We start from the raw sequence: 13795 nt of genomic DNA on the forward strand, positions 1-13795 counted from the left end.
TAAGTTTAGTTACTATCTTTCACCATATAAGGATATTACATAATTATCAGCTCTGTTCTCCATACTGTACACTTCATACATATGATTCATTTATTGTGCAACTGGAATTTTGTACCTCTTGGTCTTCCACAACAATTTCTCTCCTCTCTCCACTCTCCTCCCCTCTGGCAATCACCTTTTTGACCTCTGTATCTTTGACTGTGTTTCTTTTACTATGTTTGTTCATTTGTTTCACTTTTTATAGTCCAAATATAACTGAAATCTGACTTTCTCTTTTTGTCTTATTTCACCTTAGCATAGCACTCTCTAGGTCCATCCATGTTGTAACCAGATTCATTCTTTTCTACAACTGAGCAATATTCTGTCCTGTGTGTGCACATGGGTAGCATACATCACATGCACACAGAAGGGTTTCCTTTTCTCCATATCTTCATCAAGACTTATTTGTTGTCTTTTGGATAATAGTCATTCTGACAGGTGTGAGGTGATGTCTCATTGTGATTCTGATTTGCATTTCCCTGGTTACTAATGATATTGAGCATCTTTCCCTGTTCCTATTAGCCATCTGTTTGTCTTTTTTGGGAAAATGTCTCTTCACATCCTCCACCCATTGTTTAATTGGGTTGTTTAGGGTTAGGGGTTTTTTTTGTTTGTTTGTTTTGATGTTGAGTTCTTTGAGTTCTTTGCATATTTAGGATATTAACCCCTTATCACATATATCTTTTGCAAATATGTTCTCCCATTCAGTAAGCAGCCTTTTCATTTTGTTGATGGTTTTCTCTGCTGTGCAAAAGCTTTTTAGTTTGATGTAGTCAACATTTGTTTATATTTGCTTTTGTTTCCCTTGCCTGAGGAGACATACCTAAAAAATATTACTAAGACTAATGTCAGAGAGCATACTGCCTGTGTTTTCTTCTAGAAGTGTTATGGTTTCAGGTTTTACATTTAAGTCATCAATGCATTTTGAATTTATATTTGTGTATGGTGTGAGAAAGTGGTCCAGTGTGGTTCTTTTACATGTAGTTGTCCAGTTTTCCCAACACGATTTATTGAACAGACTATCTCTTCTCCATTATGCATTCTTGCCTCCTTTGACATAGATTAATTGCCTGTATAAATGTGGGGTTATTTCTGGACTCTCTGTTTCGTTCATTGATTTTCCGTGCTAGTACCATATAGTTTGATGACTATAGCTTTGTAGTATAGCTTGAAATCAGGGAGGGCTCTGTTCTTTCTCAAGATTGTTTTGGCTATTCAGGGACTTTTGTGTTTCCATACAAATTTTATAATTACTTGTTCTAGTTCTATGAAAAATGCTATTTGTATTTGATAGGGAGTGCATTGGATCTATAGCTTACCTCGGGTAACTGTCATTTTTAACGATAGTTCTTCTAATCCATGAGCATAGTATATCCTTCCACCTGTTTGTGTTGTATTCAGTTTATTTTATCAGTGTCTTATAGTTTTCCTTAGTTAAATTTATTCCTGGATATTTTATTCTTTGTAAATGTGCTTGTAAATTGGATTGTTTTCTTAATTTGTCTTTACATACATCCTAATTTTAAATCTCATCAAAAAAAGTAGCCATAGGTAGTAGTAGTGATGGTGGTGGTAATTTCATGTAAAAATAAGTAATTTCCTTTGAAATTATATGGTGTTAGCTAATATATTCTTCTCCTTTTATGTTATAGATGAATATTTGTGTGTCCTATTATTTTAAATACCCAGTAAAAGTTAAACATTTTCTTAGGTCCTATCTTCTTATAGAAAATTATAAATACCCTTTATAGAAATGAGAGAGGCAAAAAAGTCTAAAGAAGAAAAGAACCATCCTCCCTAACCCCTCTGCAGGAGTTCAGAGATTGAGGATGAAGCCAGGTCCGGGTATTACTAGGAAAACCCAGCTTCATGGGGTGGCATTCTCTCAGTGATTCACAACCAGCCAGCATCAGGTCCTCAACTTTATAAACACAGAAGCCTGAAATTTTCAGCATATGCTGTGAAGTTTTCTCTTAAGATAGACTCATATTAGTCAAGCTGATAATTAAGTCCCTGAAAAATGATAGGAACGCCTCCAACACCGGACCCTGACCTGTCGGGTGGTCTCGTGTCATGCCTCTTCCACCCCGAGCACCCTTCGCTTCTGCCCTCAGGGCCCCCTGCTCTCCCCCAGCACCGCAGGGCCTGGGGCATCACACGCTTGCTCCGCTGCTCCCTCTGACTGGCGGGCCTTCATCCTCCTGGCTCCACCTCCTCCGTGTGCTTTCTCCAGGCTCCCCAGTCAGAATGACTCATTCTCATGAGCATTTGGCCTGTGGTCTTCCACCCGGTGGGCTGCTTTACGTGCACGCCCGACTCCCAAGCCTCCATAAGCTCTCAGGCCCAGGGACTCTTTCTGGTTGCTCCCTCACTTTCTCTTCAGCCTCCCGCGCCCCACCACTGCCTGCCAGCCCCACTACAGTCTCTTACAACATTGACTCATTGTGTTTTTCAGATGCATACCCAAACCGCAAGTCTGCCTGACGACATTTGATAAATTTGGATGTAGCCAATATGAGTGTTTGCCAAGACAGCTCACCTGTGACCAGGTCCGAGATCCTGTCTGTGATACAAACCACATGGAGCACAGCAATCTCTGCACTTTGTACCAGAGAGGGAAGAGCCTCTTATACAAAGGCCCGTGCCAGGTACCACTGTTGGCCTGACAAGCCCAAGTACACCGAGCATGAAATCAGCTTATGATCTCTCACATGGGAATCAGCAGTGAGACCCCCACTGAGGGTCTTCTGTGAATCCCGTCAAATCTAGAGCACTCAGTCCTCTATCAAAAATGAACCATCCGAGGCTGGCTTTTCCTCCTAACACTGAAGGGCCCCCTTGCTCATGACCCTTTGCACCTCTAGTGTACAGAGCAAAAAGAGAGGCTTCTTGACACCAACCACTAGAAACGAATTTAAAGCCTTGCACCCCTGGCATGAGTCAGCAGCATCTTCACTTCCCCTAGTTCTGTTGGCCCAGAACTGTTTCGTTAGAAAACCGCACAAACAAAAATAATAAAAAAGAAAGAAAATAGCCCAGGAAGAATGTGAGGGAAAACAACCAAGAGAAGAGCTTTCCCCCTACTCTTTCCACTGAAGTTCCACCCAAGGTCCTGAAAACTGACTGAGAACTTCTCTAAAACTTAATGTCTTACATCAGTTTACTTTAGCCTTTGAGGGTTGTGAAATTGGTATTCATGTCAGAAAATAACCCTGTGGACAACCCGACTGAGACCTTCCATACACACCAGTGATCTGTATGCTGGGCCGTCTGCCTGGAAGAAGCCCAGCTTTGGACCAGCAATCCCTGCCCACAGCCGGTTGACACCAACATGCTGGCTTCTCATTTCCTGGTTTTCACGGAAGGAAAGTCCCTTCAGCTCATCTCCCTGGGCTTGTTTCCCCTCAGAGCTTATGTTCTACGTGTACTGGTACCTTTACTCTGAGTTCCCTCTTGTTGGACCCTCTTCCTGGCTGCAGGTTTTCTCTTACATGTTCCTCATGATGCAGAGTCCGCCTGCTCCCCTCATCTCTCCTCTTCCCTCTCTATCCCATTGTTGTTCAGTCGCTAAGTCATGTCTGACTCTGCAACCCCATGAACCAGTATGAAATGATAAGACCTCTGAATTTGCATCGAGGTTGGTCTTGTTTTCTTTTAACAGGCTTTTCTGAATAATGGAAGTCGGGAGGAAGGGAGGCTTTTTATCTCATATCAGTTCTCAGAGAATGAGCACCCAGGTCCCTGAGAGGCTGAGAAAAGTGGTCTCTTCATTCAGTCTTGGGACGGTCCTGTTGCCCCTAACCCCACGCCCTGTTTAGCAGCCTTTTCAGAGTGTCCAAGAATTTATACTGTCTTTTCTGCTTCTTAAAAGTAGGGAGACCTATTCTTGGTTAGGAAGAGTGCCCATAGAAGTTTAGCGCCAAGTGTGCTTTCTCGCCCTCAGCCTTTCTGCAGGGCCCCGGAGCTCGTGTGTGGGCACAACGGCGAGACCTACAGCAGCGTGTGTGCGGCCTACTCGGACCGGGTGGCGGTCGATTACCACGGGCCCTGCCAGGCTGTCGGGGTCCTCTCCGAGTACAGTTCCGTGGCTGAGTGTGCCGCCGTGAAGTGTCCTTCACTCTCAGCGGCCGAGTGCAAACCCATCATCCCACCTGGTAGGCTGGCAGTGCTGGGGGTGGGGCAGGGGCGGGGTTGGGAAGGTTTGCTTATCTGTCTTCAGAGAGTGAGTCACTAAGAATAAAGCTGACTTAGGTGTGTTTAAACTTCTCAGGAAATCTTGACTCCACCTAATGCTGATTGATGCATTTCTCTGGGCCTACCTTAAAAAGTGGTGGATCTGTCTTAGACATCATCTGGTCTCGTGGTTTTAAAACAATGTGGAAAACTTATTTCAGTCTTACCTCAAGCACCAATAGATAAACAGCAATATTTAGCTGCTGGAATTATGGTTATTAGTTCAAAGGCATAATGTTTGCCTATTATAAAGTTAATGAATAAAGAATTGGACATTAATGAACAATTGAAGTATTTTTGATGAACACAAACATTTTAAATTGAGAAAAACAAGATAGTTGTTGTCTCAGACTGGCCTTCGTGTCTAATTTAATTGTTTCGGTTGCATATAATCAAGAAGTCTTGTTTCACACAGGCTCTTATAAGCAGTTAACGGTTTTCAAACAGCTTACCTTTCAGTCTCATACTGTGGTTAAGCAGAGGTAGCAGAAGAGGCTTTATCCCAAGTCTGCACAGAACAGATCACCTGGAGTCTGACAAGTTCACTCCTCTGTCCAGAAACTCGGCAAATGTTTCTTGAGCATCCACTATGTCCTAGACAGGTGTCTAGGTGCTGGGGGCACAGCCGTGAGCGAACAAAGCCTCCTTCCTCCTGGAGACCATGGTCTGACATGTTATTATTGTTTTTTTTAACAGTTTCAATAGCTTTTAAAATTCAGTTTGAATCAAACACCCATGGACTCTCTGAAACACTTGCTCCTGTGTTTTGCCGACAGGAGACACTTGCCTGGGATCCCACAGTGAGCTCTGGGTAGGGCAGGGCCTAGGCCCCGTGTCTCTGGAAAGGCCAGCTTGCCCTGTGCTGTATAAAGCCACAGCTGCCCCGCCTGGGAAGTGGTACAGGAGGACAGCAGGAATGGAGGAAGGCTTTTGGTAAATGTATAGATCATTAGACTCCAGGTTGATCAGGGAACATACCTGAAAGCACAGTCATCAGGAAGGACTTCGGTAACTTTCCCAGCACAAAATGAGGGGCTGGTAATTTCACCAACTATTTTGAATTTTCTTTATTTCTAATTCTGAACACAAACAGAATGGTTTCTGTTATACAGGTGCCTGTTGCCCATTATGTGCTGGCATGTTAAGAGTTTTGTTTGACAAAGAAAAACTGGATACCATTGCTAAGGTAAGTTGCTTTATGTGCCCTGTACTCTTGAAAGCTTATTAATAAACTTGTCAGTAATCATACAGACAAATGTGTCATCCCGTTCATAGATGAAGAATCTAGTTTGCACAGGGACATTTGCCCACGGCCGTGCGGTAGCCCCCAACCAGAAGGACTGGGCTTTGAGCTCAGGCCATCTGCCCCCCATCCCGTGCCCCTTCCCTGTACAGCCTGGCTGTGCAGTGACCTTCTCTGCCACCCAGGAGCCTGCGCTTGCTTAAAAATGGTCTCCTGCCAGCACAGTGAGCCCTGTGAGGGCTGGAACCAGAGCCCAGCAGCCAGCAGCTGGGAGACCCCCGGATGGTTTCAGGGCTGCCCGCCCTCAGGTGGTCCCTGTTCCTCTGGGGCTGTGTCCAGAATCGACCATCCTCCCATGATGGCTTCACCCCTTTTCCCTTTTTGTGCCGTTACTTCTGCTGCTCACTCTTGTGAAGACGAGATTGCAGAAGTGCAGCAACCAACACCCACCACTGCCTAAAAAAATTGCACCCATTTCAGTGAAAACAGCTGTATTTTTACAGGAAGGCTTTAATTATTTCCCCATGGCGTTCAACTCAGAACTGTCCCTTAAAACGTGCTCCTGGTGAGAGTGTTTATGTCAGCCAGAAAATTCAGCAGTCAGAAAACCCCCTACTGGAATGGTTCTGTGAATATTTAGAATTCATCCAGCAAGGCCCTGCCCCGCTCTTAGGATTAAAAAGCCTTCTTGTTTTAGGCAAGGTAACAAGACAGCTTAGGCAGTAGTACAGAATTCTTTTTTCAGGTAATAGAATAGTTTTCTCTTTCTAGGTTACAAACAAAAAGCCAATCACAGTTCTGGAAATACTTCAGAAGATCCGCATGCATGTGTCCGTCCCACAGTGTGATGTGTTTGGGTACTTCAGCATTGAGTCAGAAATTGTGATCCTCATCATTCCTGTGGACCATTATCCAAAAGCTTTACAGGTGCGGTCAGCATGGGTCCTGCAGCCATCCTGTCGCTTTGAATCGGGAGGGCGGAAGGGAGGAGAGCACGGCGACTCTGAGCTGCTCCAGGGGAGTGCGTGGGGGGGGCGGGGTGGAGATGCTGTGACTCAGAAGGCATCTGCTCATCTTCCAGATGAGGTGGTTGAGGCCCAGGGAGGGCAGGGACGGACACCAGCCACGCAGTGACAAGGCCAGGCGGACTCCTGTCTCCCAAGGGCTGTACTCCTCCTGGGGAGGAGGAGCCCACCAGAACGGATCTGATCTGGGCCCCGAGTTTCCTTCCTCATAATCTAGAGGTGAACCTTACTCAGGAGGCGCAAGTTTCAGCATCAACACAGGGAGGGTCCCAGAGATGGGAGTGAATGCAGTGGTTTCTCAGCTGCCACAGGGAGGAAGCTCATTCTGTCTCAGCACTTTCCTCTCCTCCCGATGTGTAGGTGGCCGTGGAGAGGCCAATCCCTGTGACTGTGTTTAAGAGTGAAAAGATAATGTCTAAGCGTGAATAAGGGGTGAACAGGATTGTGGGGAAAGAAAGGGCAGTGGCTGTGTGGGTCATGGCTTTTTATTTAATTTGGTTTCCATTGATGCTGTTATTATGTGTGTAATAAATTAAGACTTTATTAGAATACTACTTTGCTAAAAAAAGGATAAAGAGAAGACATATTCCGTGTGTTGGGATATATGTGGAATTTGTCTGACTTGATCTTTGTTGTGGGTTCTGTAACTTATATCAAAAGGATCTGATTATCCTCTCCCAGATTGAGGCCTGCAATAAGGAAGCGGAGAAGATCGACTCTCTTATCAACTCTGACAGCCCCACTCTGGCAGCCCACGTCCCTCTGTCTGCCCTGGTCATCTCCCAGGGGCAGGTCTCCGGCAGCATGCCCTCAGCCGCCCCCAGGGCCCGGCCTCCCCATCGCTCCCGCCTCTTCCTCCTCAGCCTGGGCCTCACCTTCCACGGAGTCTGGAGACACAACTGACTACCCATGAAAACTGCAAAATACTCCTTGATCTAATTTTCTTACTTTGGCAAAAACATATAGGACTGCTGGTTTGTAGTTGAATAGTGGCCAAGGCAAAGCACTTGTCACCTCTAACCTCTGTTCACCATACAGTATTTTCTTAATTACCAGTATTAGTAAGGGTTTTGCCTTATTTCTACAAGTGTTACAATATGTTCTTCCAGATACTAAGAAAAAGAGGATATTTCCTTCTGGTGGATCACTGACTGCCTTACAATTTACATTTGGCTCGTTAGATGGGTCCCCCACCGCAAAACAAATTCTATATCATTGATAAATGAGATGATCACTTTTTAGAAAGACAGCTCACTTTTACTATGGACTTCGTATCACGGAAACTTCACTTCAGAGTTCTTTCAGGATTAAGGTGCCCCTAGTGCATATGTGTTTGTTTACAGATAGTTCCCTACTCTGTCTAGAAGTGAGGCATCACAGTGAAGAGCCACTGTTGTTAGAGTATGAGAAAAAGATAAGGCATCTTTGGAATTATCATCAGGCAATTTAATTTACAGAAATCTAATTCAGAATCCATCTAATGTGCTAGGCAAAAGCAGGCTAAGTAAATGGCACTCACATGATATATTGTACCTAAGTGATAGTCTCAGTGGTTCTTAAAGTGTGTCTGTGACATCTGTGAAAGGGAGAAGTTATATTGCATCAAAGCATCTTGTATTATGCATTTTTATATTAACAGATGTATATCCTTTGGTATCATCCAAGTTAAATGTAGAGTTTTTAAACATTAACCTTTAAACCAATTGCTGCTACTTATGTAATTGCCAAAAAGTGAAATAATTAGTAGTTCATGTAAATAGTACATGATTTTTCTATTTTATTATGAAGAAGGTGAATAGCCATATTTGTAAAATGACAATCATGTGTGTTAACCCAGTACTTTCCGTTCATGAAGACACATTTGTTTTTTTGTGATATGCACAATGTAGGTAAGTGTTCTGTTTTTCTTTTTTGATACAGATTTATAAAGAAATGTGGTTTATATATTTAAAAGTGTCAGTCTAAGTATTAAAATGTTTGCATGTTGTCTAAGAAAACTTTGAATGTGTTTCACAGTTTTAAATAAGCTATTCAGTGTAATACTCTTGTTTATATGCACCTAAACTTAGAATTTACATGAAGTGTTTTTCTCAGTGTTAAATATATGTACCCTCTGAAAGATATAGGGTTATGCTTATTATACCAAAATGTTGTTTAAAAGTGGGCACTTAAAGCTTTCAGAATTTCTCAGTGTTGATGTAGCATGTTTGTTGCAATTGCTTTTTCTATATAAATCTCTTCAATGCAATGTACTGGAAAGCTTTTCTATTTTAATAAAATAATGTTATATGATTATGTGTATTTCTAAGCAAAGTGCACATTTAGAATGAAACCACTGGTCACTCTTTGGCGAGCCTTGTCCTTTGCTCTGAATAAGAAGTTATGGGAGTGTGATTACTCCAAAAGTGGGAAAACAGAGCAGCGGGGACAGAGCTGGTAACAACAGACCCTGGCATGTTCTTGGCAGAACAGTCAAGGACAAAGACCCCAGCTTCTTCAGGACTGAGAGCTTCAGGCACTCCAAGACCAGGAGTAGATTAGGCAGTTCTTTTCCCCACTGGTTCAGCCGAAGCTTCTTCAGGACTGAGAGAGCTTCAGGCACTCCAAGAGCAGGAGGAGGTTAGGCAGTTCTTCTCCCCACTGGTTCATTCCTGTATTTCAGCCCTGTGGTATATCCTAGAGCAGAGAGAACTGCACTGTGGAGGCAGAGGGCCAGCTGGTCAGGGCCGGAGAAGTTCTCAGTCAGCTGAGGCTAAGGCCCCAAACCTCCGTCTTGCTCCCGTCACATTTCTGCTGTGCTTCTTCTCATTGTTGTCTTCACTCCAGTCTCCTCACAAAGGGAAGAAGGAGATGAAGAAAACCACAACTGGTGGGTAGGTCTCTGCTCAGAAGTGACACTATCATTTCTGATACGGCTAACATCCAAGCAAGTCACGTGGCTGCCCCGACTCCAAAAGGTAGGGAGGAACATACTACCATCCTCTTGTGTATGTGTGTGTATTTGTGTGTTGGGGGGAAGAAGGGAAGAAGCTGGGGCAGACCATGAGTATTTTGAATAATGATACAGTCTACTGCAGAGGCCCTTCCTCATCAGGATAGGGCAATAGCCAGGAAGGACTAAATTTCTTATTAAAAAAGCGGTAGAAGTTTTTGGTCTGGGAAGGAAATGAGAAATGAGAGAGGTGCTTGGGTTTGAGGGAGGGGGGAATATCAAGGGAGGAAAAGATCTAAAGGTTGGTCCTGCCCCAAGGACAGAATCACACAGTCTTGAGAACTCTGACCATAGGTAGTCACAGGTGAAACAAGCCCAGTCCAGTCAGTTCGGGAGATGGCGCTTCCCACTAGCCAGTGGCTGTGGTGAGCGCAGCCAGGCTGCCTTGGGGACCGGCTGTCAGTGGCTTCCCGGCCTCAGAGCAGCACAGAGCCCCTGCTGGTTGGCTGTGCCCAAGTGTATCAGGCCATCAGAGGCTCTGGGGAGACAGGGGCACAGGCAAAAGAGAGAAAGGAGGGCCTGCCCTTCTGTAATTCTGCCCGGTGCTGGAGGCAGGAGGACCTGCAGGTCTGGAGAAAGCGGTTCTACGGGAGGTGGACAACTTAGCAGATGAGGTAGCTGCGTGAAAAGTGGACTCCAGAGAAAGGTTCAGAGGCTCCCATAAGGCCATGGGTAATGAAACCAAGACACTAGGAAAACAGATGAAATAAGCTGCTATCCAGCCTTACAGGAAGTAATTGGGCAGGAGTGGACCCTAAGAGGGTCATAGGCCTGGCTTGAGTCACATGCCCACATCTGGCAGAGAAGGAGAGTCAGGGGAGCTTCAGCCCCGCTTAAACTAGACAGAATGGATTTCTCACAGGAAATGACTCAGTTCCTAGAAGAGGCTGCTACTAGATGTGTCCTCTGGGGAGTATGCGTCTCTCTAACCGGCCGTTAGTCCCCAGACTCTTTCAGTCTGGGAGCACACAACAGTGCCTCACCCTCAGGCCAGGTGCACCCCTGGAGCTGTCAAACCATCAGCCTCCAGAGCCCAGGGACAGCCAACAGGGTGCTTTGTAAGAGAGACCTGTCAAACAAGGGAGTTATCCAAAGTGACTGGTAATAAAGTAAATTATCTTCAGAGCAAACATGGCAATGAAGAGGAGCGAGTGTGATGAATGTAAACATTTTTAATCAGGGCAAAAAGAAGCAGGCGAACTTGGGAAAGATTCTTCTTATCTCCTGGAATCCTCACTCCACAACCAGCTCTGTCAGGGTTCTTCCCAAGGGCTCCAGGACCGAGGACCCGGGCTCAAGGCTCGATTGTCACTGGGCGACACTAAATTGTGGGTCTCTCTAAGTCATCATTTACTGTAAACCAGGGACAGCAAATGTCTGTCATGCATGCCACCAAATCCTCGTTGGGTGTCCATGGTAAAGAGATCACAGTTCCATCATGGTCTCCCACTGGTGATAACAAACCCAGCTTCAAGCGCAGCATTCTGAGGAAGAAGAAAGGGCACTAGTCATGGTACCTTCTTTGCTGCCATCGTATCTTATGACTGAAAAATATGTTTCTCAGAACTCCCTCAATGGTTGTCCCGTGTATCTCCTTGCCCAGGGCTGGGTAGTATTGGCCAACACTAGACAGTTGACCAAGGGGAGCAGGGTGGCCGTAGCTGGTTGGCTAGTCAGGGGCAACACACTGCTGCCCCGACCAACTTGAGGTACAGGAGGGCAAGAGTAAGTCGGCCAACTGCATTCACCTTAAGATAAAGTCAGTTTTTGGCAGTCTCAACTTGTTAAGAGCATAGATATGAAAAGTTTTGTTTAACTACCTGCAGCTGTGCTAGGTGTTTCTAACTAGGTGATTGTCCAGTTGCTAAGTCATATCTGATTTTTTGTGATCCCGTGAACTGAGCTAGTTCACCAACAAGGTAGTGAAACCCAATAACAGCAACTGTCTGATTTCATAACTTTAGTGCCTTCCTCCAGCTACTTAAACAGCCCTACTTCATTCCTCAGGCCTCTGACCTGGTTATTTTAAAACTTCCCTCCCATATCCAATGCAAAGGCCTCTTCACCTCCTCCAGCCTAGACTAGATGTTTGCTCAAGAATAGGGTGGTTGGAAGGGATGGTCTTTTCGCCACAAACATATGCAAGGCTCGCATCTCAGTCTGTGAGCTTGTCATGATGTCACTAGTGGCATTAGTCACAGACATTAGGGTGTCTTCAGTACAAACTCTGGGACTTTCATTTCTAGTAAGAAAGTTTGTCAACCAAGAGGTGAGTGGTCTTGCCCTCAGCTATGGTTAGCCTGTACAAAACAGATGTAGGTCACCTCATTGTACAAGGCAGTGTGCCGTGGGAAGTGTGAGGGATGGGAGAGAAACTCTAATAAGGAGCAGACACAGGCTGTGCAGGGCTTCATTAGCTGGGTCTGTCCCAGCGGTAGCTCAGTGGAGATAATGACTTGGGAAGGGGTGATGAGGGGAAGCATGAGGCAGTTCAGGTTTGGAACCAGGCCGGAGTGGCACCCAGAGCTGTTGGCCTTGCCCTCCCAGCTATACTGCCTGGGATAGTTCCCAGGCACAGAACCGTGGCCACCCAACTGCAGTGACTGGAGAGACCGGCAAGGTCACCCACTGATCTCGTTATCTCAGGCTCCCTTCCTCTGTCCTGTGAGCATGCTGGACTCTACTGAGGAAACATTAATTGAGCTGGGCTGCGTGCCAGACTTTCCCTGGAACTTGCCCCCTCCTGAAGGAGGGATTCAGCCTGGGTCTGTTTCAGCTGCACCTTGGGAAGAAAGTTAAACCCGCCAGCAACACTGATGGCCTTGACACAAAATCCATAGAAGGCATTTTATTTTCTTTCATTTGATTGAATGGCTTTCCTTTAACCCTGGCTGGTGGGAGTCAACCCCACACATTCCCACAGAGGGCACTGTATTTCTCAAGGGGACCAGGTCTCTCCCTTTCTCCCAGCTGCGTTGTGAGCTTTGCCGGGCGAGGCAAAGGGAAAGCTGCAGAATCATTCCTAGGGAAATTCCTTTCCCCAGTCCAGCAGACTTTCATTTTGTACACGGAGGGCAGGGGGCCCGGAAAGCAACATAAGCCCGGGGTCACACGGCAAGTGAGGTCAGAGCCAAGCCAGAGGCCAGGTCTGGGCTTCCCCTGGCACAGGGCGGCTGGGCAGGACTTGTGCTCCTCGGGGACGGAGCCAGCCACGCAGGAGCGCTCCGTGACGGCGGACACTGTGGGTGGCCCGAGGGAACTGGGTTCAGCGTCAGACCAGACTGACAAGGCAGGCCGCGGGGTGGGGTCTGACAGGTCCAAGGAGCAACGGGGATCATAAAAGCAATGCACACAGCCCTCCTGCCCTTTGCAGGACAGTCTGCATGGCCCTCTCCCCTTGCTTCTCTCGCTGGCCCACAGCAAAAGGGTGCTCAAAGAGGGCATATACTGAGTCCAAGGTCAGGCTAGGTTCCCAGGAAGTGAGGCTGGTCAGGGTAAGGCAGGAGCCTTCACAGGGGGAAGCTTCCTAACACCCCTGCCCCCAGCTCCACCCACTTTTTCAGTTTTCCTACATGAAATTTATTGTTTTCTTATTGTGAAATAACTTTGTGCATTCCCCCCAAGCCTGGAAATATGCACAGGAAAAAGTCAGCCTCAGTACACCGTTGGCCCCCTGCCCCTACTGGTGAGGGTGGAATCTTTCCAGAGCCATCTCTGCACCCAACTGGGTCAGGGTCCGTCCTTCCTGCGCTTGGGGGCACGGGTGGTTACCTCAGGACCTTGGTTTCATATTGGGGATGTTGCTTGCTGATTGACACCTCCCCGCCTGATGGTTCACAGGTGGAAGTCTCTTCGCTGTCAGAACTTCTCCGGGTCCCCTTCCTGAGGGCTGTCTTTCCTGGACGATCTCCCGCTGACCTGGACTGGAGATATGACCGTAGTTTTAGGGAGGAGTCATGGAGGCATTCATGTTGGTCAAGACCCAGCGGGAAAACAGGTGGCCCACCCAAATCAGGGTAATTTGAGGAAGGCTTCATAAAGGAGCTACTTACTAAGGTGTGAGCGGTATGTCAGAAACCACAGGAAGAGTACAGGGCACGAGCTGTAACACAGGGCTGTTAACACCCCTTGGCACAAAGTGGTGAGGTGGTTTCCAGAACCCAAGGGCACTGCTGCATGGAGCCGGCATTTCCTCCCCCTCCCTCGGGTGTCCGCCCATCGCTGAACCCCATCAGAAGCCAGAAGACAACGGATCCTGTTGCA

The 13795-nt window shown here is 46.5% G+C and overlaps 1 protein-coding gene across 1 annotated transcript in view; it reads left to right on the forward strand.

Moving 5' to 3' along the window:
* RECK (reversion inducing cysteine rich protein with kazal motifs) overlaps positions 1-8826 on the forward strand; it is a 77314-nt gene extending 68488 nt beyond the window's left edge. Inside the window, exons 17-21 of the mRNA XM_065908239.1 lie at positions 2495-2687; positions 3983-4193; positions 5385-5458; positions 6287-6442; positions 7222-8826. Coding sequence (XP_065764311.1) covers positions 2495-2687; positions 3983-4193; positions 5385-5458; positions 6287-6442; positions 7222-7443 — 856 coding nt within the window. The 3' untranslated portion in view covers positions 7444-8826. The remainder of the gene's footprint in view (positions 1-2494; positions 2688-3982; positions 4194-5384; positions 5459-6286; positions 6443-7221) is intronic.
* The last annotated feature ends 4969 nt before the right edge of the window (positions 8827-13795 follow it).

The sequence above is a fragment of the Muntiacus reevesi genome, chromosome 17 (genome assembly GCF_963930625.1).
Source record: "Muntiacus reevesi chromosome 17, mMunRee1.1, whole genome shotgun sequence".
Lineage (NCBI taxonomy): Eukaryota > Metazoa > Chordata > Mammalia > Artiodactyla > Cervidae > Muntiacus > Muntiacus reevesi.